This window comes from Melanerpes formicivorus, unplaced genomic scaffold (assembly GCF_026170545.1).
Source record: "Melanerpes formicivorus ecotype bairdi unplaced genomic scaffold, bMelFor1.0.p_v2 SCAF_2, whole genome shotgun sequence".
NCBI classification, from domain to species: domain Eukaryota; kingdom Metazoa; phylum Chordata; class Aves; order Piciformes; family Picidae; genus Melanerpes; species Melanerpes formicivorus.
The window spans coordinates 42,552,761-42,578,342 of NW_027142354.1; the positions used below are offsets into that span (position 1 = coordinate 42,552,761).

Sequence of the window (25,582 nt, forward strand, 5' to 3'; positions counted from 1 at the left end):
ACATTCCAATGGCTAACAACTCTCTCAGTGAAGAACTTTCTCCTCACCTCAAGCCTAAACTTCCCCTGGCACAATTTGAGACTTTGTCCTCTGTTGCCTGGGAGAGAAAGTTGCCTGGGAGAAGAGCCTGACCCCCACCTTACTACAACTTCCCTTCAAGTAGGTGTAGAGTATGATAAGGTCACCCCCCCCAAGTCTCCTCTTCACCAGGCTCAACAACCTCAGCTCCCTCTGCCCCTCCTCATAAGACTTTCCCTCCAGTCCCTTCATCAGTCTCGTTGCTCTCTGCTGGACTTGCTCCAGCACCTCAATATCTTTCTTGAAGTGAATAGCCCAGAACTGCACACAGTGCCTGAGGTGAGGCCTCACCAGTGCTGAGTACAGGGACAGAATTACATCCCTAGTCCTGCTGGCCACACTATTCGTGATACAAACCAAGATGCCATTGGCTTTCCTGACACCTGGGCACACTGCTGGCCCATGTTCAGCTGGCTGTCAACCAGCACTGCCAGGTCCCTCTCTGCCAGGCTGCTCTCCAGCCACTAGTTCCTACCTCCCTGGCATGGGCAGGGCCACCTTCTACTAGACCCAGTTGCTCAAGGCCCCATCCAGTCTGACTTTGAACGCTTCCAGGGTGCAAATATATTAACAATTATAAAGAAGAGTAGTAAATCCATAGATTATACTGAAATGCATTATCTATAATCAAAAGCATCTCTGATAATGCTGTCACCTTGGGCATCAGGCAGATTTGGCATCTACACCATGGGATAAGTTAGTTAAGATACCCAATACATGACAAATACCTGCTCAGAAATTCCCATGTCAAGCGTTAGCCTGTTTTCTGGCCAGCTACATCTTTCCTGCCCCAAAGCGCAGAGGCCTGAGTAACTGCAAATGGAAAAGATATCAACCCTGCTCAAATGATATTTGCATGAGATACAGAAAATGCTTGCAGTGGAGGGGACTTCATAACAGTTTTTAAAGTTAATCCCAAAGCAACTCAAATTGAGTTTAGATCAATAAAAGCAGGATGGTTACTTTTATGGAATGATTTACAAGGAGCTGTGGAAAAACAGGACAATAAACTCTTCTCTCTTTTAAGTATGATGCTTTCTTTAAGATATCTCAGGGAAAAAAAAAATATTATGAATGCTTGGTTTGTGCTCTGTAATTGTCTTTTTATGGGCAATCTGTTTTTTTCCAATGCATACAAATGTATTAATATAAGTAAAGCCCCTTGCAAAACCCAAACTGATGCAAGGGTCTAGGATTATTCTCCCCCCTCTCCAAAAGCATTTTTCTTGTAAAGAAAAGCTTATATTGGTAAAAGCATGGTTTATGACTTCTGAAAACTATTTTCTGGCTTCCAGCACTTAAAGAAGAGTATCCAAGATAATTTAGTTTAACACTGTATCATTTATGTCAGGCGTAGAAGGAAATTATCCACCTTGGACTGAAACCTGTGCGCACACAGTAAATTCACATCAGACTACAACATTATTAGGAATGAAGAGTATTGGATGTGGGAAGGAAAAAGGGATGATGACATTTAGACTCAGACTGATCCTTTTGTTGCTAGAGAAAGGATACAGAATTCTCTAACAAATGACTCTTGCTGTGTGTTTACAGCAGCTCATGGCTTATCCCTGTGTTTCCCTGTGGATATAATTAGTACATTAAGACTTCACAGTTACACTTTAGCTATATGCATACAATGTTATGCATAAGCACTTTCTCTCTGTATTTTACAGGGGGGTGTTTGGAAGTGCTGTAAACCCCCAGGCCCTAGAGCATTAGGAAATGATGAGTCTTTGATTTCTTGATAGCTTCTAACCCTACATCTTACACAATCCCAGCATGGTGGGGGTTGGAAGAGACCTCCATGGATCATCCAGTCCAACCCCCCTGCTAAAGCAGGGTTAGTGACAGCAGCTTGCCCAAGATCACAATGTCTAGCTGGGTTTGGAATCTCTCCAGGGAAAGATCATCCACAAGCTCTCTGGGCAGCCTGCTCCACGGCTCCAGCCCCTTCACACCAAGGAAGTTTCATCCCCGGCAAGTGTCCTGCAGCACAGTGGGAAGCTCCCTCCTCTGGGAGCTCTTAGGAGTTGCTTCAGTGCATGTCATGCCAAAAACTTTTATCAGGCAAGCGGGAGCTCTTTGAACAAAAGTTCTCAGAAACTGCTTAGTGCAGAACATTTTTAGAGACTCAAATTCTGAGCTCCCTCCCTCCATCCAAACAGGCACACATAAGCTTGCTGGAATAACTGGCAAGTGAGAAGCTGGGCTAGGAAGAGGGAACAGGAGTAATTCACAATGAAAAAGGGTAGAGGGAAACATTTGATGTGCTTTGACTTCTTTCAGATGGTTTTTGCTTGCAAAGCCAGGTTTCCAAGTCATCAAGAGCCTAAAATCAGAGGGAACCATAAACATCAGTAAAACTGATGCAAGAAGAAATCTGTTTGGTGTGAGGGTACTGGAGCCCTGGAGCAGGCTTTCCAGAGAGGCTGTAGAGTCTCCTTCTGAGATTCCAAACCCACCTGGACACAGTGACCATGGGCAAGCTGCTGTGGGTGACCCTGCTTTAGCAGGGGCTTGGACTGGATTAAGGTCCCTCAAAACCCATACCACAGGATTCAGTGATTCTGCAATATAATTCTTCTCTGCCCAGAACTATCCCATCTTTAAAGCAGAGATCTGAGGACTGTGCAGGACTCCGAGGGAGTGCTGCACCCCACCAAGGACTGCCCTACTCCCCATCAATGGCCAACCATGACCTGGAAAAGGCATTTTTATTTGGCATCCCGTGAAAAAAGAACAGGAAACCAGAAGAGAGGCAAAAAAAAAGGTAACATCTGAGACATGGTTTTCTTCAATTACCACTGAAGGTGAATTTTCCTGTGAAGAGGAAGCAGGAAAAGTGATGAAAAGGGAGGCAGAAACTTCTCACCCCACAAACTGATGAGCCTTATCAAAGATAAGGATAAGGTGTTTATCACCTCCATTTTATATCATTAAAAAATAATGTTACGCTTTTAGGGGGAAAAAAAATATCCAGCCAGCTATGCTTCTAATTTCCTGTAATTGATAAGGTCAACCAGCAGCAGATGATAAATTGACTCCTCCAACACTTTGTTTCCTCTTTTCTCTCCCTTTTTCAAATCAAAAGTTCTCGGCCCGTCGTGAGCTTTTTTTATGTCTTGCAGTTGCCCTTCAAATAAAGGACTGATTAAGTGACCTCAGTGTTTTAACTTTGCAAGATTGAAATATGCACCACGTTGCATTTTAATTAGAGAACAGCTCAACAGCCCAACAAATAATAATAAAAAAGTTGCTACCGCAGGCTGTCAGCTCCAGAGCATAACAAAGCAGATCCTGGAAAATGGGTATGTACCTTTGTTTCGTGTGCTGTGTCTCCTTTCCATCACTACTGATTACTCAAGGCATTGCTCTTTCCACAGAGCAGATTTTTCATATTTATTTATCCCATCTCTCCCTTTAATGCATTCCCTGGTCGTGCAGTCTGGAAACATCACACTCAGAAACGTGTAAAAAATTGCAGATTGCCTGTAAATCTCTTCCATGTTCTGTCTCAAGTGAAATCCAAGATGTGATAGGAACATCACAAATCTCCTGCACTGACACCCACGGATGCAGCTGGTGTGAAGGGAGCCCACATTAACCTGGGGTGATGCGGGATTGTGTGAGGCACCTGCTCCCCCCCCCACACACTTTTTTTGCCCTTTAATTACATGACTGGGGACTAGAACATCTGCCTTATGAAGACAGTCTGAGGAACTTGGGGCTTTTTAGCTTGCAGAAGAGAAGACTGAGAGGGGGTCTTCATAATGCTTAGAAATACTTAAATGATGGGTGTCAGGAAGGTGGGGCCAGGCTCCTTGCACTGGTGCTGAGTGACAGGACAAGGGACAACAGGCACAAACTGGACCACAGAATGTTCCATCTAAACATGAGAAGGAAGGTCTGTACTTTGAGGGTGGCAGAGCACACAAACAGGATGCCCAGAGAGGTGGTGGAGTCTCTATTTCTGGAGTCATTCCAAAGCCACCTGGACATGGCAATTCTGTGCAGCCTACTCTGGGTGAATCTTCTCTGACAGCTGGGTTGGACTAGATGATCTCCAGAGGCCCTTTCCAACACCCATTATGTTGGGATTCTGTCATTTCAGATGGTTTTCCATGAAGCCTTCTGGCATGTCTTGTTCCAACACAGATTGGAAACGTATTTAAAATCCTTTAAATATTTGGCAGTTTCTTGTTTTCCAGGAAGTTTGAAGAGCAATTAGCATAGAGTAGATTCAGGGGGTTTATTTTTCAGGATCACTTCCAATTACGTGAGAAATAAAAGGATTTGCCTTGGAGCTATAAATAGAAAGAAGCAAGCCCCACAAGTGACACAAAACCAGACAAGCTCCATATCTCTCCACACACCATCAACATGTCACATTGTACTGCGGCATCATGGGGTCTATGTTCCCCAGGCAGCAGCTAGTGCCCAGCCCATGGGATTTTAAACCTACAGAGTGATTTCAAATACCCCAATTAGGTACTGGAGGCTCCTCAAATATACTTTTGGTGTGAGTCCCAAAGGTGGTTGAACCCCCTTACCCTGCTAATTTAAAAGTGTCCATAGCTGAAAAAATGACAGAGGGAGTGTTGAGGAACAAAAGTTCACCATGAGCCAACAATGTGCTCCCGTGGCCAGGAAAGCAAATGGTCTCCTGGGGTGCATCAAGAAGAGCATCAGGTCAAGGGAGGCTCTCCTCCCTCTCTAGTCTGCCCTAGAGAAGCCACATTTGGGCCAGTTTTGGGCTCCCCAATTCAAGAGAGATAGGAAACTAGTGGAAAGAGTCCAGCAAAGGCTATAAAAGATGCTGATGGGCCTGGAGCATCTCTGTGAGGAGGAAAGGCTGAGAGCCCTGGGGCTGTTGAGCCTGGAGAAGAGCAGTCTGAGAGGGCATCTGCTCAATGCTCAGCAAGAACTAAAGGGTGGGGGCCAAGAGGATGGCACCAGAATCTTTTCAGTGGTGCCCAGTGACAGAACCCATCTAAAGATGAAGAGTTCAAAATTCTTTGGTGTGATAGTGTTGGAGCCCTCAAGCAGGCTGTCCTGAGAGGCTGCGTTGTCTCCTTCTCTGGAGACTTTCAAAACCTGCCTGGATGCATTCCTGTGTGACCTGCTCTAGATGATCCTGTTTTAGCAGGGTGATTGAACTGGATGATGTCCACAGCTCCCTTCCTAGCCCCACTGTACAGGGATTCTGGGATTCTGTGAATGGAGAAGAAACCACTCTGAAAGAAACCTCTGCCCAAGTGTTTTCTTCTCTTGGGAGAATCCTGCTGGTTGCTGGGATGTCTTCCTAAGCAATAATAATAAATAATAATAATAACAATAACAACAACAACAATAATTTGCTGTTGCTGTTATTCATATAATTGTAATAACAACAATAGCAACAGCAATAATAACATTATCAACAACAATAACAATATTAATAGTAGTAGTTATTGTTGTTGTTATCATTATAATTTCACCTCACTTTAGGATCCTTCCCTTCCAGCCCTTCCCACCAAGGGAAGCTAGGAGTCTTCCCCGTGTAGTTTCAATGCCTACTGCCAAAACCAGTCTCAGCCCTTGGGCTAGCGCGTGTCACTGGTCAGAAAGAAATCCACCACCACAATTTCATAGTTACCAGCACACAAAAATGTATGAAGCAGCCCAGGTTAACAAAGCCTGCCTGGTCCTCAAAGTGGTAGAAATCTTTCTCTGATGATATTTACAGGATTTTAAGACAAAATGTACTCAAGCATTTAATGAGATCATTATTATGCAGAATCTACAACAATGGCTATCACTTTGGAAATGATTTCTCCTCACTAATCAAATGTCTCTGCTCCTTTTTCTGTGTGCTTTTTTTCTTTTTGTTTTACAATAGATTCATGAGTGATTCATATAAAAATAATAAAAACTAAATTAGTCATGGGCTCTTAAATCACTTTCTTTGGTGCTTTTAATAATTCATTTCCAGAGACAAGCTGAGAACTTATGCTTCATTAATATTATTTGTTCTGGGCTTTACACATGCTATCACTTTAGTGATTTACATGGAGGAAAACTCAGCCTTAAGCAAACACAACCTGATGGGGTGTTCATTTATCTTCTTCTTCTACTCAAAAATTTAGCACAACATTAAGACTTTGCTGGTGAGGGGGAAAAAAAAAGTTTGGGGGTTGAAAATGAGGAAATGAACTTTTTAGATGGTTGTGCAATTATAATATAGATAAAAATGGATGACTTTTGTACCCTGAGCAACTCAAGAGACAACACAACAAGGAAAATTGATGTGAGGTCTTTTGCTGGAGCTGTTGGAAGGGAAGCATTGGAATCATAGCATCAAAGAATGTATCAAGATGGAAGGAACCCTCAAAGGTCATCTTGTCCAACCCCCCTGCACTGAGCAGGGACATAGAATTGTTAGGGTTGGAAGAGACCTCAAGGATCATCTAGCTCCAAGCCCCCTGCCATTGCCGGGGACCCCTCACACTGGAGTAGGCTGCTCAGAGCCCCATCAAGTCTGATCTTGAATGTCTTCAGGGATAGGAACTCCACCACCTCTCTGGGCAACCTGTTCAGTAATTCACTACCCTCATTGTAAAGAACTTCCTCCTAATGTCCATACTTCCTCTTAATATCCAAGTCAAGATAACACAATGGAGTGAATGAAATGTTTCCATTCCTCGTATCTAAAGGACAATTCAGAGGAGCACACTGACCATGACTAAACAGGCAAGTACCTATCTTGGGAGGAAATTGCATTCATAAACTGCAACCTTCCTCATACAGCACAGAGGGAGGTAGCTGAGATTGGTCTGCAATTCAATTATCAGTTCCAGCAGTCAGAGCAGGTACAGGAAAGTATAGCTGATGTTAGACCCTAATTTACCTCCTTCTCAAGTTCTTTTCTAATGCATTTTTAAGTGTGTCAGTGTACCTGAACACCCCACAGCAGGTGGGCTGACTCTTTTCTTGTCCATTTGAGAAGATCCACACTGCATTCATAGTTCTGCTTTTCTGCTCTGACACCCAGACTGAGCACCTGCAATTCACCTGCATCTAACATAGGTGGGGGTTACACTTGAAGATCTCCAGAGGTCCTTGCCAACCCCTAACATCTTGTGATTGAATCATAGAATGGTTGGGGTTGGAAGGGACCTGGATGATCACCTCTTTCCAAGGATAACACCTTCCTTCACAAAACCAGGCTGCTTAGGAAGACGAAGCCTCACCCCCCAGCAGCTACCAGGTGAACAGAGAGAATAGCTCACAAATATTTACCAACAGCTAAAGGCTGGGGGACAACAGGGTGGGGCCAGACCTTTTTCAGTAGTGCCCAGCAACAGGACAAGGGGGAATGGGCACAAACTGAAACCCAGGAGGTTCCATATGGACATGAGGAAAAAGCTTTGCTGTGAGGATGCTGGAGCCCTGGAGCAGGCTGCCTAGAGAGGTTGTGGACTTTCCTCTGGAGAGAGTCCAAACCCCATTGGCCACTGTGATCCTGGGCAAGCTGCTGTGGCTGCCCTGCTTTAGCAGGGGGGGTCTGGACTGGATGATGTCCAGGTACCTTGTCCAACCCCCACTATGCTTGAATCAGGATCACTATGCTTGAAACAGGATCTCAGGTAGTGATAGGACTAGGGGGAATGGAATGAAGCTAGAGGTGGGGAGATTCAGGCTTGATGTGAGGAGGAGGTTCTTCACCATGAGAGTGGTGAGACCCTGGAATGGGTTGTCCAGGGAGGTGGTCGAGGCCCCGTCCCTGGGGGTGTTTAAGAGCAGGCTGGATGAGGCTCTGGCCAGGCTGATCTAGTGTAGGGTGTCCCTGCCCATGGCAGGGGGGTTGGAACTAGATGATCCTTGTGGTCCCTTCCAACCCTGAATGAAACTATGAAACTATGAATTCTGTGATTCCATAATATTTGTTCTCTTATGGTAGCATTCCCTCTTGTCTGTGTAGGCTTTCACCACACTTCTGGAGGAATTACTGTTGTTTATAAATTTTCCTTATAAAAGTATGCACATTTCTCAGGAGATAATGTCAAATCATGTGAAACAACATCCCATAAATATTGTATAAAGACATTTGACTCCATGAGGGGTTTAGTCTATCTTCAAACTGAGGAATGTTTTCATAATCACATCTTTGGGAAAACAACCTGCCTGTTCCTAGGGGGCTAAAGTGTATTATTTTGAAAGATGACACATTTTAACCACTCCACTCTTTGTAGTCAGAAATCAATTTAGAGCCATCAGAATCTTGCCAGTTGCAGCTACATTATAGTAATTTTCTGCATGAGAAAAGTTGAGGTGACTTTTGTAACGTATAGCTGCCAAGGGACTTGTAATGGAGAAATAATATGGATGGGTAATTTATGGATAAATAATATTTTCATGCTAAAAACCATCTTAAATGTTTGGAAGAAAAATTGTTTAATTACATGTACCATTAAGATGGCTCTTTTGCAGGAGCTATGTGACAACTCATTAACAGAGTCCTTCCCAGACAGGACAAGACAAATTATCACCGTGTCGCTTATGAAGGCGTCTGATTAAGTGAGCAAGGAAAAGTTATTAATATTTTGTTGCCAATCAAGATATCACATAAAAATGATTTAAGGAATGCACTCAGACAACCAGGCTTTGTAGTACACTCCAGCCTTTGAGCTCTGCACAAATTTAGGATTATCCAGCGTTTTGTTGACCGTCTTCGTAAACTTCTTGCATTAATCTGGGCCACAATCGACCTTCTCGCTGCACATTTGTCAGGACTTTGGAGACAATAAAGCCAGAAGTGGCTGAGGGAGCTGGGATTGTTCAGTCTGCAGAACGGAGTGCTGAAGAGAGACCTCACTGCTCTCTACAACTTCACAAAAGGAGGTTAGAGTCAGGTGGGGGGTTGGTCTCTTCTCTCAACTAACAAGTGATAGGACAAGACAGAATGGCCTCAAGTTGCACCAGGGGAGGTTTAGGTTGGATATTAGGAAAATTTTCTTTACTGGAAGAGTGGTCAGACATTGGAACAGGCTGCCCAGGGAGCTGCTAGAGTCACCATTCCTGGAGGTGTTCAAGAACAGTCTCAGACACAGTCTCAGGCTGCACCAGGGGAGGTTTAGGTTGGATGTTAGGAAGAAGTTCTACACAGAAAGAGTGATTGCCCATTTGAATGGGCTGCCCAGGGAGGTGGTGGAGTTGCCATCATTGGAGGTGTTCAGGAGGAGACTTGATGGGGTGCTTGGTGCCATGGGTTAGTTGATTAGGTGGGTTGGATTGGTCGATGGGTTGGACGCAATGATCTTGAAGGTCTCTTCCAACCTGGTTTATTCTATGTATTCTATGTATATGTATATATGTAATCTAAGAAACACGGAGATGTGGGACTTCAGGACACGGTTTAGTGGTCATGGAAGTGTTGGGTTGACAGTTGGACTTGATGATCTTAGAGAGCTTTTCCAGCCTCAATGATTCTATGAAGAACTGTGCTGCTCTCATACCTAATTGGAAGGATTCTGTTTGCCTTCCCCCCCCCCCCCCCCCCCCCCCCAGTTGGCTTTCTATTTTCATCTGATTCCCTGCATTAGCATTTAGAAGAGAAAGAGTTTAATTGAAATATAATACAAGGATTTTTCCAATCCTGTAGTTTTGTAGGTGATTACCATTGTGCCAGGAGCAGGGAGGATTTTCTTGAAGTTAAAAAGGTACAATTAATCTCCTGTTGCACTTCCAATTAGCCAAATTGCTAACCTTATTGTGAAAAGCAGAAATGCAATCGAGTTCCTGCTCGAGGCACACAAAAAGAAAACTGAAGTAATTTAATTAACTGACTTCAAGTATATTAAGAATCACACTGCCTTTACTTTCCTGCTGTCAATGTCTTTAAATAGATTATTGGTTAATGTGAGTTTCTGCACACATGAAAAGCTGAGGCTTTGAACTGCCTGCTGCCACCACCCCCACCCCATGCTGTGGAGATACATGGCTGCATGGATCTCCATGGCTGCATGGATCTCCACACTGCACACCTCAACATGAGTGTTGATGCTGTTTCCATGCTACATACAAGCATTGATCCCAAACACAAGTGTTCATGTTTCAGGTGAACATAACTCACACACTAGAACTACAAGACTTTTAAAACTTGTAATGAATCTAAATAATAAGACTGGCTTGACCAGCTGAAGGACCATCTCTTCCTCCCTGCTACAAACAAGTGCTTCACAGAATCTTAGAATGGGTTGGGTTGAAAGGGAACTTTAAAAGTAATCCAGTCTGCAGGGGACATCTGCAACTAGAACAGGCTGCTCAGAGTCCCAGACAACCTGACCTGGAGTGGTTCTAGGGATGGGGCATTTCCCACCTCTTTGGGCAACCTAGGCCAGCATCTCACCACTCTTATTGTGAAAAATTTCTCCCTTGTTTCCAGTCTAAATCCCCCTCTTTTAGTTTAAACCATCACGCCTTGTCCTGTCACAACATGCCCTGCTAAAAGGTCTGCTCCCAGCATTCTGATCAGCCCCTTTTAGCACATAAAAGCCACCAGGTCTCCCTGGGACATGCAGATGCCTGTCCTCACTAGCCCTAGAGGAGACACTCCTGAGCTCAAGAGACCTACAGAGTGCCCCTAGTGGAAGAAGGAAAATGAAAAGATGGTAATCCCCAAACTGTGTCACCTCAAGTAACCAGACCAGGATACAGATGGCAGTGATACATCTAGAACATTAATACTTTAGTGTTTAATTAAAGATGAAAAAGGTGTGGAGGTGTTTATTAGATTAAAAAAACAGCTGATGAGTGCTAGTATCAGGTGACAAGGTGATACAATTCATAAAGTGACATGTGAAACACTGAAATTGAGGCAGAAATCCTGGTTTTCCTTCCTGTAAGAATCTCCTTTGATACAGTCTCTCAGTGGTATAGTAGTTCACACAGATCAAAAAGGGATGATTTTTTTTTTCTTGCTGTATTGCATGGTCCTGTCCTAAGGGGTGCTGAATCATTCAGGAACCAGTCAGTCTACGTGCAAGGACATAACTCTTCCTCTTAACATTTAATAGCCAATGAGAAAAGAGAATTACTTATAAGCAAACCAGAAATCCACTTGGGCCAGCACTAAATTAAGGAGGAATTGGAATTTCAGCCTGAAAATGTACTCCTCCAAAAATTCTATTTCAAATAGTAGGAGTTGCAAAAGAAGCCTCAGAGCCATGTGGTATATCTGTCCTTCAGGGGTGTATTTCTACTCCAACTCACAAAATCACAGAACGATTGGAAAGGACCTCTGGAGATCATCTAGTCCAACCCCCTTGCAATTCCTGGACTGTTTCTCTGTGCCCAGTTCACACATGAACTTTGATCTTTTAAGATGAAGGTGACCCTAACAAAATTTCATAAAGGCATAAGAAATATATGGAGTTTTCATTATTTGGGGCATTCTTGAACCTTCAGAGTGTGTGGAAATAAGATTTCAGAAACTCTTTTCTAACCCCACCTCAACACTGAACCCAACAAAACTGACCCTAAAATCAGCATCTTGGGAGTACCCAAGGAGTAGAACTGCCAAAAGAAAAGGGTCTTTCTAGACTCTGGGCACATAAAGCTGTTGAATTTGCTCACTACAGAGAAAGTCTAATTTTTACTAAAATTAATATGAGTCAAGAAATAGAATCCTAGAACCACAGATGCATGGAATTGTTTCAGCTGGAAAAGACCTCTGAGATCATTGAGTACAATCATCAACCCAACACCACCATGCTCAATAAACCAGGCCATAAAGTGCCATATCTACACATTTCTTGAACACCTCCAGGGATGGTGACTCCACCACTCCCTTGGGCAGCCTGTTCCAGTGCCTGACCACTCTTGCAAGAAAGAATTTTTTCTTAATATCCAACCTAGCCCTCCCCTGGCACAACTTCAGGCCATTTCCTCTCATTCTGTCACTTAATACTAAGGAAAAGAGACCAACCCCCACCTGACTTCAAACTCCTTTCAGGAAGTTGTAGAGAGCAATGAGGTCTCCCCTCAGCCTCCTCCTCTCCAGACTAAAATAGATAGAAGAATACAGAAGAACATTTGCACAAGGTGGTACAGGCAGCAAGCTGCCAGGTCAACCACCTGCCTGGTTCATCTGCCACGCTCCTGCTACAGCAGGGAATGTCTGACTTTGTGCATTGCAGCTTGGCAGCTTTCCCTGGATTTGTAGTGCCAGTGACCTGAAGGTCATTATTCCAACCCTGTCTCTAAGAAATCTGGGCAGGTCCAGCAGCTTCAGGCTGGCTGTGCAATTCTGCACGTCCCCATCATGCTTCCTGTGCCAGTCCTGCAGTGGGGTGTTTGCTGGTGCTGTGTCACATTTCAATGTCATGCTCCAAATGGCAACAAAATAAAGCATTTTAAAAGGGTAATGCCGGCTTTGATGGAAAGAAATAAGCGTTTGGATGGTTCTAATTACCGAATTTGTGCGCACAGTCATCACCTATAGACAACGCACACAATTTTTCAGCCATGGCAAGAGTCAACAAATCCCACACTGAACTGCAGTATGGATTTCTGTCCCATGTGTTACGATTTTCATGCACTAAGGCAGAGGAGGAAAACAAAGATAATTCACATATCAGCAATCCTGGCTGCACAACAATTTAGGGAGCACCAGTACTGACTGTAACAACCATCAACTGAGTGCTTATCAAATTAACAGGAGCCCAACAGAAAAATAAATCAACTCTTGCTGTAGTGTAATTAAAATAAAAGCTGATTTACTGTGTACTTTAATGCAAAGAGAAATGAAATACAGACCATATTTTTGGTACACTATTTCCCACTCTCTCTGTAATTAAATGTTATTAAATCAATGAGTAAGTTTATACTATTATTCAGATATTGTCTTTACTACCAGCTATGAATCACACATCAGAACCAGTGCCGCGAATTAAAAGGGATTCATCTTTCTTCAAGCAAAGGCATCGCCCCACCCTGCTGAACAGCCCCATATTTTACCCTGCTCAGAAACAGCAGCTGAGGAATGAGAGATGAGAAGTAAAACAGGAGGAGCTGAGATAAAAAAAGTATTATTTGATTTAGACAGAGGAGAGATTTCATTGCAAACCATAAATGCGTTGTTCCATGCTTTCGATGAACTGGCTTCTTTCTACCAGGGAAGAGATCCCTGAGGAATTAGTGGTCCATAGAGCAGCTTTCTCCTGGGTTCCCAGGGCTGTTAGCCATGGACCACAGGATGAACCAAACTGAATGAGCAACAAGGGATGAAGCAGCAGTGCTATTTAAGTGCTGGGTTATTATATCACTGAGTTTTAACTTAATAAGATATTCCAAGTACCTTGCTCTCAGTTGCATGGATGTTGGTTTGCTTTTCCTCCTGAGACATACCCACAGAAACCCAAAATATCACACCAGCTTCCAGTTTTCCACGGAACCATCAACTGTTAAATGAAGCCGTATTTGATGCCCTAAAAGGAAAGTGGTATGAGTAATTCAGGACTTACATTGATGTCCTCCAAGTCAAGGAAGTTGAGGATGACTCCGTTGCGTTTCCAGATGATGGGAGGTCGCAGTGCCCCGCGGATGCTGCATGTCAGGACGGTGCTGAGGCCAACGGTGATGGTGGTAACACTGATCTTCTGGTCCTCAGGCAGGCTCAGCTGAACCACCTCTGCAAAAGGCAACAACACAGGAATGAAAGCAAATACTACAGAGGGAAGCTGTTCCATTGTTCCTCTTCTCCCCTTTCTCCTTTCTTCCTCATGCCAGGAATAACGCTGAAGAATCAATGTTGATCAATACTGATCCCATGATCAGCCTTTTTTTCAGTGGTGCCCAGCAACAGATCAAGAGTTAAGGGACACAAACTTGAAAACAAGAAGTTCTATCTAAACATGAGGAGGAACTTCTTTACATTGAGGGTTTCAGAGCACTGGTACAGGTTGCCCAGAGAGGCTGTGGAGTCTCCTTCTCTGGAGTCATTTGAAACCTGCCTGCACACAGTCCTGTGCAACTTGCTCTGGGTGAACCTGCTCTGGCATGGATGCTGGATCAGAGGATTCAGAGGTCCCTTCCAAACCCTAACATTCTGTGATCCAAACCAGGATATGGATTACCTGTGCTACAAAACTCCCCTAAACAGTAAAGTAAGAGACACAATGCAGGATCTGCCACAATCAAATTTGCTGTATCATTTCCTGAGGGATCTAGCAGTAGCTGTGGCATCGGAAAAATAAAATGGGTCCTCTGGTAAGCAATAGTTAAGTCTACAAAGCAGTCAGCAGCAGAAGGACAAGAAAGCTCTCCCTGTTTGACACCATCTGGGTTTGTTTCTCTAGAGGATTCCTGACAAAGTCCTTTGAAAAGACACAAGAATGAGTCAGGTTCTTTCCTTGAAACAGCAGAATCAAGCTAAGACTGCTCTCGCTGAAATATAAATAAACCCAATTTTAAGTTGTCTCAACAGTGGAAGTCACCAAGCATGAAAATTCCTTTATGACATGCAGCTACATATGGCATCTAAGATAGAGATGTTGTAACAAGGACTGAGAGTCTTCTCATATTCTATTTAAACAAACAAACAAACAAATCAGCTATTTTATCTTAAACGTACCCCACAGAAGAAACACCTGAGGCAGCACCCCCATCTCCTTGAGTTCGCACCACCATGGCCTGAAGTGGTCTCAAGTTACGTGAGAGGAGGTTTAGAATGGATATTAGGAAAAATGTATTTGCTGCAAGAGTGGTCAGGCATTAGAACAGGCTGTCCAGGGAGGTGGTGGAGTCACAGTCCCTGGTGGTGTTAGAGAAATGTGTGGTCATGGCACTTTGGGACATGGTTTAATGGGCATGGAGGTGTTAGGTTGATGTTTGGAGTTCATAATCTTAGAGGTCTTTCCAACTGAAATAATTCTATGAGTCTGTTTTCTTCTCTATGTTCCTTCTGACCCATGTTCACAAGATGATGTCTGTGTATCTCATCACATGTGGCACACAGACAGGTAGGACATTTCATACCAGAATTACTGTGGGTGCAGGTTGTCATGATGAAGCGTTTCAGCAGCAGTGAGCCAGTGACAGGGCAATCAGACCACACTGCCAAAGCTCCTGCATTCACCATGTCATCATTCACATGATGGTTTTTACTCACTCTTGGTCCCAGGCTCTGCAGCAAGAAAGCTCTGAGACTATGTTGTATCTAAATGCTGAAAACTGCTCTGTCAAGGTAATAGTCCTTTGAGATGAATGTTCACAGCACTTTGGTGTTATGTCGCTTCAAACAGCTCAAAACATGGACTGGGGAATGAAACACGCTCTCCGGGCCCCAATCCCCCTCCTTCCCCATCACCACTGGAAATAACTGAGGCGCTGGAGCACGTGCAAGAAAGGACAATGACACTGGTGAAGGGTTTGGAAAACAGATGTTGTGAGGAGCAGCTGAGGGACTGGAGTTATTCAGCCTGCAAAAAGGGAGGCTGAGGGAAGACCTGGCTCTCTACAACTCCCTGAAAGGAGGTTGAAGCCACGTGGGGGTTGTGTTCTTCTCCCAAGGAAAATATGATAGGACAACTGGAAAGAGACTCAGGTAGCACCAGGGGAGGTTTAGGTTGGACATGAGGAATTGCCCAGGGCAGTGGTGGAGTCTCCATTCCTGGAGGGAATGAAAATCCACGTAGATGTGATGCTGAGAGACATGGCTTAGGGGTGACATGGCAGTGCTGGGTTAACAGTTGGACTTGATCTTAAAGGGTCTCTTCCAAAAAAATCAATTCTTTGACTCTGCCTGCTGGAGGAGACCAGACAAGACCACTTGGAACCAGAGACAGTGGCCCATAGGAGTGCTGATGTCCCATCCTACCACCCTCACCCATCTGCCTGAGCATGGAACCAGCACCCAGGGGCTAACAGCAGAGTTATTTTCTGCGTAACACAGAGCTCCTTTTAATGAATAAAATATTTGGAGCGCACTTGACAGGAAGAAGAACTGATAATTACAATAATTTGTAGCATGGAGCAGGGCTAATGAGGACATCTTTTCTTGAGAAGAAGTAAACAAAGATTCAGTCATTTACAAGAGATTTGCTGTGGGATTTTTTTCATCTTTCTGTTGTTTTTCTTAGTTCCTTCTGCTGTTCCTCATACTGTCTTCAGTTCCCTGGCTCATGCTGGGCTCCCATTTTTTTGAGTGTTTTGTGGCAAGCTCCCTACCCATCTTCCCAAGGACAGCTAAAGAGGCTTTGGTTTTAACATTTTAGTAGCACACTAATGAAAACTATATTAACTTTTAATTAAGAAGGCACCTTACATAGCTGCCAGTCATGGATGTACAACATCAGGCCAAGAGACGAGTTTTTATGTTAAAGCATGTAATTGGTGCAGACTACCTTAAATGCTCACTCTGCCCCAGTGAGGTCATATCCGGAGTACTGGGTCCTGTTTTGGGCTTCCCAGTTCAAGAGAGACAGGGAACTATTGGAGAGAGTCCAAGAGAGGCTATGAAGATGCTGAGGGACCTGGAGCATATCTGTGAGGAGGAAAAGCTGGGAGCCCTGGGGCTGTTAAGCCTGGAGAAGAGCAGCCTGAGAGGGAATCTGCCCAATCCTCAGCAAGAGCTAAATGGGATGAGGCCAGACTCTTGTCAGTGGTACCCAGTGACAGGACAAGGGGCAGTGGGCACAAACCTGAACCCTGGAGGTTCCACCTCAGTGTAAGGAGGAAAAACTTCAGTGGGGTGAGGGTGCTGGAGCCCTGGAGCAGGCTGCCCAGAGGTTGTGGAGTGTCCTCTGCAGAGATTCCAAACCCACCAGGACATTGTGATCCTGGGCAAGCTGCCCCTGCTTTAGCAGGGAGGTTGGACTGGATGGTTGCCAGAGGTCCTTCCCAAATCCTACCATGCTGGGATTCTGTGAACACACTCCTCAGTGTTTCTATGAAGTATATTCGAGGGCATCTTATTAACCTCTAAAAGTCTTTTTACTAGTACGGGATTATTTTCTGTGGCTTTAGCTATTGCTGTATTGTCACCAATAGAAAAGATTTCCTCTCACAACCAGATGCATTGAGGAGGAGACAGAAACTCCCTAAGAGGATGCAAGGTCTGGGCTTTAAAAAAATCTTACAAATCCCTCAAAATCTTGTAGCTAAGTAATAGAGCTTAGACACAGTGATGCTGCTTGGATTATATGCCCAAATTATTGAAGTCACCAGGATGTTTTTTGTGTAAAGCCTCTATATTCAGTACTGAACCCTTCTCACTCAAGTTTTAAAAACCTTGAGGAGATGAAAGGATTTTTAGCATCTATGTAAAACTGAACAGAACAAATGGGTAATATTCAAGGCGCACTCACTCCCAGAACACAGCCTGCAAATGGAATCTGGTCCTAAAATTGAGCAATTTGGTGTTCATTTAGAAATTCTGCAGGATGATGCATGCAAAACAGCTTTCTATATTCAGTAGATTCAAGCAGTATCAGTCCTGGCTGATTGTATTTATCAAGTCATGTCAAACCTGGGCCTCGTCTTGGGGTTTCAGTGGCAGTGACTCCTCAGTCTGTTCCAGCTGGAAAGTATAAAGGGTTCCTGCCAATTGCTCTATTTTCAGAAAGATGCTGTCATCAGGTGCTGGACTAGATGACCTCTACAGGTTCCTTCTAACCCAGCATATTCTATGAGTCTATAACCCTATAATTCTATGAATGGGATGCTATCACTGTTGACTCAACTTGTAACTGTTGAAGACTGGGGGGTAAAGCTCCCATCAAGAGTACATTATGCGTAACCATCGCCTTTAAGGAGGAAGTGGGGGGAGCTGTGTCTACCTATTAGAGGTCCAGGAGCAGAATCATAGAACGCATTGAGTTGGAAGGGACTTTCAAGGTCATCTAGTCCAATCCTCATGCAGTATGCATGGACATCTGCAACTAGATCAGGTTGCTCAGAGCTCCATCAAGCCTGACCTTGAATATCTCCAGGGATGGGGCCTCCATCACCTCCCCAGGCAACCTGTTTCACCCTCATAGTGAAGAACTTCTTCCTAATGTCCACAGTAATCTTCCATCAGCTACCACACCAAATACAAACAAGATCAAGCTCAGCACTGACTCTGGAAACCCTCCTTTGGTGATGGTAGCTCCAGAAAACTGTGTGGCTTTTCAAAGCCATCTCCCCCATCCAGAGAGAGGGCGAGGGGTCACTTCCTGTGTGCAATGTCTGGTGCCAAGAGGTTCTTGAGGGAAAGGATCTTTCTGCCCTGTCTCTACATCTTTTCTCTCTGCTGTTATATTCAGTCCGAGAGAGATCTGTGGACCTCAGGTGACCCCGGTGTAGCCATTCTGATGTTCTTACATTAAATTTCTTGCAATGCCAGGTCCCACAGTGGCACATTTGAGAACGTGAAGTCTGACTAATTCCTTCTCTTGTTAAAAATGTCAAGATCTTGTTGAACATTTTCCTCAGCCCCTCTGCTCCCATTTTCTCTTCTGAAGGCGCTGAGCTGGCGTTGCTCTGCACCTTTGCAGGCTGTGCATACTAATACCAGCGGGTATTACTTGTTGTGCTGGTTTATCATGGAAATCTTCTCCTCTGCTGTCATTTGCAGCCTGCCAAAGGCAATCATAATTTCCCAATGAAGACATGTATAATTGAGGTCATTACAGGGAGCAACCTGGAATGAGCATCTATGGAGAAAACCTCATTGATTTAGCACTGCGTGAAGATAATTTACATAGTAAATGTCGGTGCCTGCCTGCCTTTGCTCATGCTACACTACCTACTGAAACAGATTTCACACCTTAAAAAAGGGCTTAATATCATTAATTAGATCTTTTCCCTTCAGTATAAAGAAAACATACTTTGCAGTATATTGTTGTTGCCACCCTTAATCATTGTTACATTTCTTCATGGATATCTTGCCTTGCTAAAACAGAATATGGAGCAAGTGGCTGTATTGCTTAGGTTCTGCTTAGGGGATGAGGCAATACCTTTTTAATCATGGAATTATAGGTTATGGTTGGAAGAGAACTTTAAGAACATCCAGTCCAACTACTAACCCAGTACTACCAGGTCACCACTAAACCATGTCCCTCAGCACCACATATACACAGCTTTGAAACCCTTCCAGGGGTGGAAACTCCACCACTACCCTGGGCAGCCTCTTCCAGGGTTTGACATGTAGGGGAACAAATTGTTCCTCATGTCCAGTCTAAATGACCCCTGAGGGCATTTCCCTGTAACTTGGTCTCTGTGGGGAGACACTGAACCCAAGTAAGCCCTGTTTGAAGCAATGGGAGGATGACTTTCAAAGAAAGTCTGAAGCACAGATTCTTGTCCTTGAATTAAAGTTTCAAGGACTCACCCAGCCCCAGCCCCAAAGAGTATTGCTCACCTAAACCCAAGGACTGTCCACCACCCAGCCCCAAGGACTGTCCATCACCTACCCCCAAAGACTATTCATTGTCCAGCCACAAAGCTCCATTTTCTGAACAGCAACTCAGAATTACAGGAAAGTCAGTCATGCTATTAAAAATGTTTATGTTATTAATTAACAACATTAGAGCTGTTAATGAACATGATTAAAATTGTTCACAATTAATTAACTCAGAGAATTCCTACAGCTCCCACATCAGCTCAGAGCAGGATACTGGGAGGCGTCTGGCTTCATAACCTATGAATAACACCATCAAGAGCTGGCTCTGCCTCAGTCCACCTTTGGTATCACCCACTGCTGCCCAGCTGTCCTCCATGGGACATCTCAGGGTTTTGGTGTCCCTCAAAGAGAGGCACCACAATGCAGCATTCCTCTAAGGCTTCTAAGCTTAATTAATGTGAATAATAAAATGATTTTTAAAGCTAGGTAGAAATGTTCATCTCTCAGCTTTATTTTGTGACTACAATAATTCAAGTTCTTAATGTAATTTATACATCCTCAGGACCTTGGGCATGCTAGTACAGGAAGTATTTTATTGTAAATTCCCTACTAAATTAATAATGCTGTTTTCCAAGTCATAAAAAGGCATAATGATATTTCTTGCAGTATGAAAGAATTTAGCACCTCAAGCCCTCTCCTGTCATTACTCTTGAAGGCCACAGGCTATGACTCCCTGAGGTAGGTCCCAACCTTCCAGTGAAAGCAGCTATTAAAATAACTAAAAATTACAAGGTCTTTTCTTCAGCAACTGAGGCATTTTGTGCATTCATAAGATACTATCACTGCTACACCACTACACAGGTCAGGTTGGAAGGGGCCTTCATGGATCACCCAGTCCAGCTCCCTGCAATGGGCAGACACATCTTTCACTAGATCAGGTTGTTCAAAGTAGTTGATTATTTAGATCATGAGGATACACAGAATAAATCACAGCTTAACTTGAAGGGAAAAAAACAAACCACCTCATGTTAGAGTGTGGTCCAGCATCTAAGTAAGAGGGATTAGGACTTCAAATGCAGACTGAACTGCCCTTCATCCTGTAAACACCTAAGGACTCTCCTGAACTCCCTGGAAGAGTGAAGAATTGCCCTCAGGGAGGGTGTTCTATAATGAGTGTCCTTCCCAGCTGCTGGATTTGAGAGCAGCCAAGGGCATTTCTTTCTCATTTCTGTGAGGATGGAATGAGAACTCTTAAATTTCAGAGCTCTGAAGGCTGGTACTACCTCAAAGCTGGTGCCTTAATCCCCTCCAGAGAACAGAACAGAACAGAACAGAACAGAACAGAACAGAACAGAACAGAATAGAATAGAATAGAATAGAATAGAATAGAACCAGGTTGAAAGAGACCTTCAAGATCATCGTGTCCAACCTATCAACTAATCCAACCCACCTAATCAACTAAATCATGGCACCAAGCACCCTATCAAATCTCCTCCTGAACACCTCCAATGATGGTGACTCCACCACCTCCCCGGGCACACACAGCACCCTAGGTCACCATGTTTGTCTTGGCCATGGTGTGGGATGTGGTGATTTAGTCACAGGGAAGACCAATTCCTCACACTGACTATAGAGAAACTGCAGGTGAGTAGCTCCAACAGAGCCACCTGCATGGAAAACTCCACATCTGGCAAAACAAACTCTGCTCAAACAGCTGCTTAGATTTTTAGCTAAATGATACATAAATTTCATCCAAAAATAATGCAAGAAAAGGAGCCCAGCTTTTCTGTATTAATTTGTCTGCAGAATATTCACATAGCTAATAAAGTTGCTAAAAAATCACTTTTATTGACTTTTAACCAAAGGCTGCTTCTTTATGTACTGGAGTGTAAAGATCAATTTCTTGTCTGTTTTGTTTTGTTTGTTTTTAAAGAAAAGAGGCAACATTTTCCATCACAAAATCCCATCACTGCCCTCCTGTTACTAATCAGGACAACATTTAGTCTGTGTGGAAAGGGATAATTCATTCATTCTTGGAAGTACATGAATAAATATAAGTTGTTCAGTGCTTAATTATCTAATCTCCTGAGGGTGATAAGTGATGGATTCATTATGTAAATAGGCATAAGTAGTCTGTTTGAGAGAATAGTTTACATAAGTGCATTTGTTTTTATTTTAAATTCCTATTTCCCACAGATTGAGAGCAATGTTGGTATGATTAATTTCTGATAAAATATTCCCGTGTTGTGGCAACAGCGTCCTGCCTGGATTGTGACAGTCACATGTTTTCCCACCCAGCTTACACATTTGTAAAGTAAAATCACTAATGGTCTGATTGGCTTTTATAATTACTACTGGCAGTCACGCCAGTTAAACATGGGACTCAGAAGATTTGTCTCTTTCTCTTAAGACGAGTCAAAACTGTACTCCTATTATCACAGAATCCCAAACTCTCAGCATGGTGGGGTTGGAAGGGAGCTCTGGAGATCATCCAGTCCAAATCCCCTGCCAAAGCAGGGTCACCCACAGCAGCTTGTCCAGGATCACAATGTCCAGGGGGGTTTGGAATCTCTCCAGAGAAAGGAGACTGCACAACTTCTCTGGGCAGCCTGCTCCAGGGCTCTGGCAACCTCACTCCAAATAATTTTCTCCTCATCCTCAACTGGATTTCAGTTTGTGCTCGCTGCCCCTTGTCCTGTCACTAGGCACCACTGAGAAGAGTCTAGCCCCATCCTCTTGTCTCCCACCCTTTATCCCTTGCTGATCATTGATCTGATCCCTCTCAGGCTGCTCTTCTCCAGGCTCAACATTCCCAGCTCTCTCAGCATCTTTGCAGCCTCTCTTGGACTCTCTCCAGTAGTTCCTTGTACCTCTTCAACTAGGGAGTCCAGAAATGGACCCAATACACCAGATATGGCCTCATAGAGGGGAAGGACAACCTCCCTGAACTTCTTGGCCAGACTTTGCTTCATGTATCCCATGAGACAATTTGTCTTTTTGGCACCAGAGTACATTGCTGCCTCGTGGTGAACTTGTCCACCAGCACTCCCAAGTTCTGCTCCACAGAGCTGCTTTCCAGCAGGTCATCCCCACACCTGTGCTTGTGCAGGGGGTTACTCCTCCCCAGATGCAGGACCCTACACTTGCCCTGGTTGAACTTCATGAGGTTCCCCATTACCCAACTGTCCAGGCTGTCCAGGTCAATACAAACTATACTATATCAATACTATATATATATACACACACTATACTATATCAATACTATATATATACACACACACTATGCTACAGTGTACATACTTTCCAAATAACTATGGGGGTATCAAAATCTCTTAGTGAATGCACAGATGGGGTTTTGGGAGAGATGTGAGGTGTTACAGCTGCTCCCTGCGTTTCACACTCTCTACCCTGTTGGGATGGCAAGAATTAGTTGTTCCACTGACATAAAAGCAACAGTTGCCTCTTCCAAAAGGTTTCTTTCAGCATTTCTAGGGCTTTAAAAGTTTTTCTGAAGGAAAATACCTTAGCTTTGAAATGGAGAACTCTTCAGCATGGTTCTTTCAAAGCAATGCAACTTTTAAGAACTGTATTTCAAGTACCATAGTTCAGAGTTTCTGAAGCTCCAAAATCCATATGAAACCCTAAACTATATATCTATATCTATATCTATATCTATATCTATATCTATATCTATATCTATATCTATATCTATATCTAAATTTTTTTCTTCTTCTTGGTAACTCCTGTAAGTTACAGGAGCTGAAGTGATTTATACCTGATTTAAGGCAGAAAAAGATAGCTTCTGGTAGAGGCTCTGGCATGCCAAGTTTCTCCCCGGAGTGAATTTTTATGGCTGCTCTATAAACCCCTAGGGTTTATCATGGAAATACTGTCAGACCATTAAGTCCAGCATGACTTGTGGGAACTGCTGTAATGTGTACGTAAATTACTTCAAAAATAGAGACAAGCCAGGCCATGGGGGTATGTGGGGTTCAAGGAGCATTCACATATAGTTGAAAACCACTGAGACATCAAAAAATGGTTGCATCAAACCACTCCAACCCCTCACTCCCTGTTCATTTCACTTGGAGCTCTGGGCCAGCTTTATGCATTGACTGCAATGCACTGAAAAATGCATGAACCAGGAAACAAGGAGCTGAGAAAACAGCCCCACATTGCTTCTAAACCTCAGATGAAGGGGTTGCAAAAGACACAATCCCAAGCATTTAACATCAGGTGTATTTCTTTATTTCATATTCCCACATTTGCTGCGTTCATAACCACCCAGCTGAGGGCCAGCACACCTTCTGAGCTGTAAATAAGCACTAGTAAGGCTTTTCATGGGGCTTTCATTCCTCTTTCCATGGATGACTGAAAATGTAGCTGTGGCAGTTATACAGATTTTACATCTTTTCTGACTGTAGCTACTCTCAAGATACTTAATAAATGGAAGGACTCTGTTTTCCTGCACTCAAACCATCCCAAGCCATGAGCTACTACTCCCTCCTCCACCTTCATCTTCTACTTCAGCCAGTTCACAGTTGGGATTTGCCTTTTTAAAGGAAGAGTTCATCCTCTCTCCAAGGTCTTTTGGTGATTTTCTTTACAAACAACTTTCTGAGTCCCAGGCCAGCAGTATCAAACCAGATTAGATTTAATTGTAGATTAGAGTTATAAAAGCAGGGGAAAAACAATGCAATAACAAGTGTGTGCCTCTAAGGCAGCTCCAGATACTCCTGCCATGTAACCCTGGCTCCATGTGGGACTTGCATAACATCATTCAGAAATCATGGAATTACAGAGTGGTTTGGGTTGGAAGGGACCTTTCAAGGTCCAACACCCCTGCAGTCAGCAGGGACATCTACAACTAGAGGAGATTGCTCAGAACCCCAAACAAGCTGACCTGGAATGGTTCCAGGGATGGGGCATCTCCCACCTCTTGGGCTAGTGTCTCATTGCCCTCAAAGTAAAGGAGTTCTTCCTTCTCTCCAGTCTAAATCTCCCTCTTGGTTTAAACCATCACCTCCTGTCCTGTCACAACAGGCCCTGCTCAGAAGTCTGTCCACAGCTTTCTGATTGACCACTTTAAGCACTGAAGGCCACCAGAAGGTCTCCCTGGAGCCTTCTCTTTTCCAGGCTGAACAAGCCCAACTTAGTGAGCCTGGCCTTACAGCAGAGGGCTTCCAGTCCTTGGATAACTTTTGCAGCCTCCTCTGTACCTGCTCCATATTCTGCCTCCTGGACTACAAAGCAGGATTATGGATATAAATTCCAGTTACAGAATCATAGAAACACAGAACTGTTGAGTTTGGCAGAAACCTTTGAAATCATCAAGTCCATCTACTTGCCTACAGCTCACAATCCCACAACTGCTCAGCTGCTACCATTAAACCATGTCCCTCAGCACCACATCCACACATCTTTTAAATACCTCCAGGGATGATGACTCCACCACCCCCCTGGATGGCCCATTCCAATGCCTGACAACCCTATCTGTGAAGAAATTTTCCCTAATGCTGAGGCTCAGCTGAGCATGCATTTTGATGATATATTTCCCAACAGTGCTGCTGGTCCTGCCTTGGAGGGTGAGGCTTTGGACAGATCTGGAAGTGATATGGAAGGTGCAAACTTCGCTGGGTGGGGGGGATCACAGACATCAATATTTTAGAGGTCTTTTTCAACTAAAACAATTCTATGATTCTTTGAAAGGTTACAGCAAGGTTGCTCTGCAGCAACGTTTATCCAGATAACATCTTCTATTTTAAAAATACATCAGTTGATAGAAACTTCTGCATCAGCACTCTTGGCCACGTCCTTCCCATATTCAAAACTACCTAAAGTTTAGGAGAAAGTCAGAAATGTGCCGAGGAGCAGCAGCAGAGAAAGACACAAGTGAACTGCAGTTCTTGCTGGAGAGGAGGGTGAAGTGAAGGCAGAAAGCAAAGAGCACTACCTCAAGCAAATCCCCTGGCTGGTGCTATCAGCACATCAATTGTTGTGGGCAGGTTTTCTGCTGGTTAAACCTTTTCATGCCCAATCCCCCGCAGTTAAGAGCCTTTTAGCAAGGGTGCAGAAGGCACTGGGTAATTCATCAGCACTCTGGCGTGGTGCCTGGCAGGCAGCTGGCACTTTGGAGTA

At 43.9% G+C, this 25,582-nt stretch overlaps 1 protein-coding gene across 2 annotated transcripts in view; it reads right to left on the reverse strand.

Annotated features, from left to right (window-relative positions):
* LOC137451094 (follistatin-related protein 4-like) overlaps positions 1-25,582 on the reverse strand; it is a 292,081-nt gene that overhangs the window by 35,885 nt on the left and 230,614 nt on the right. For both annotated transcript variants that reach the window (XM_068158275.1, XM_068158266.1), the window contains exon 7: positions 13,584-13,750. In XM_068158275.1, coding sequence (XP_068014376.1) covers positions 13,584-13,750 — 167 coding nt within the window. The remainder of the gene's footprint in view (positions 1-13,583; positions 13,751-25,582) is intronic.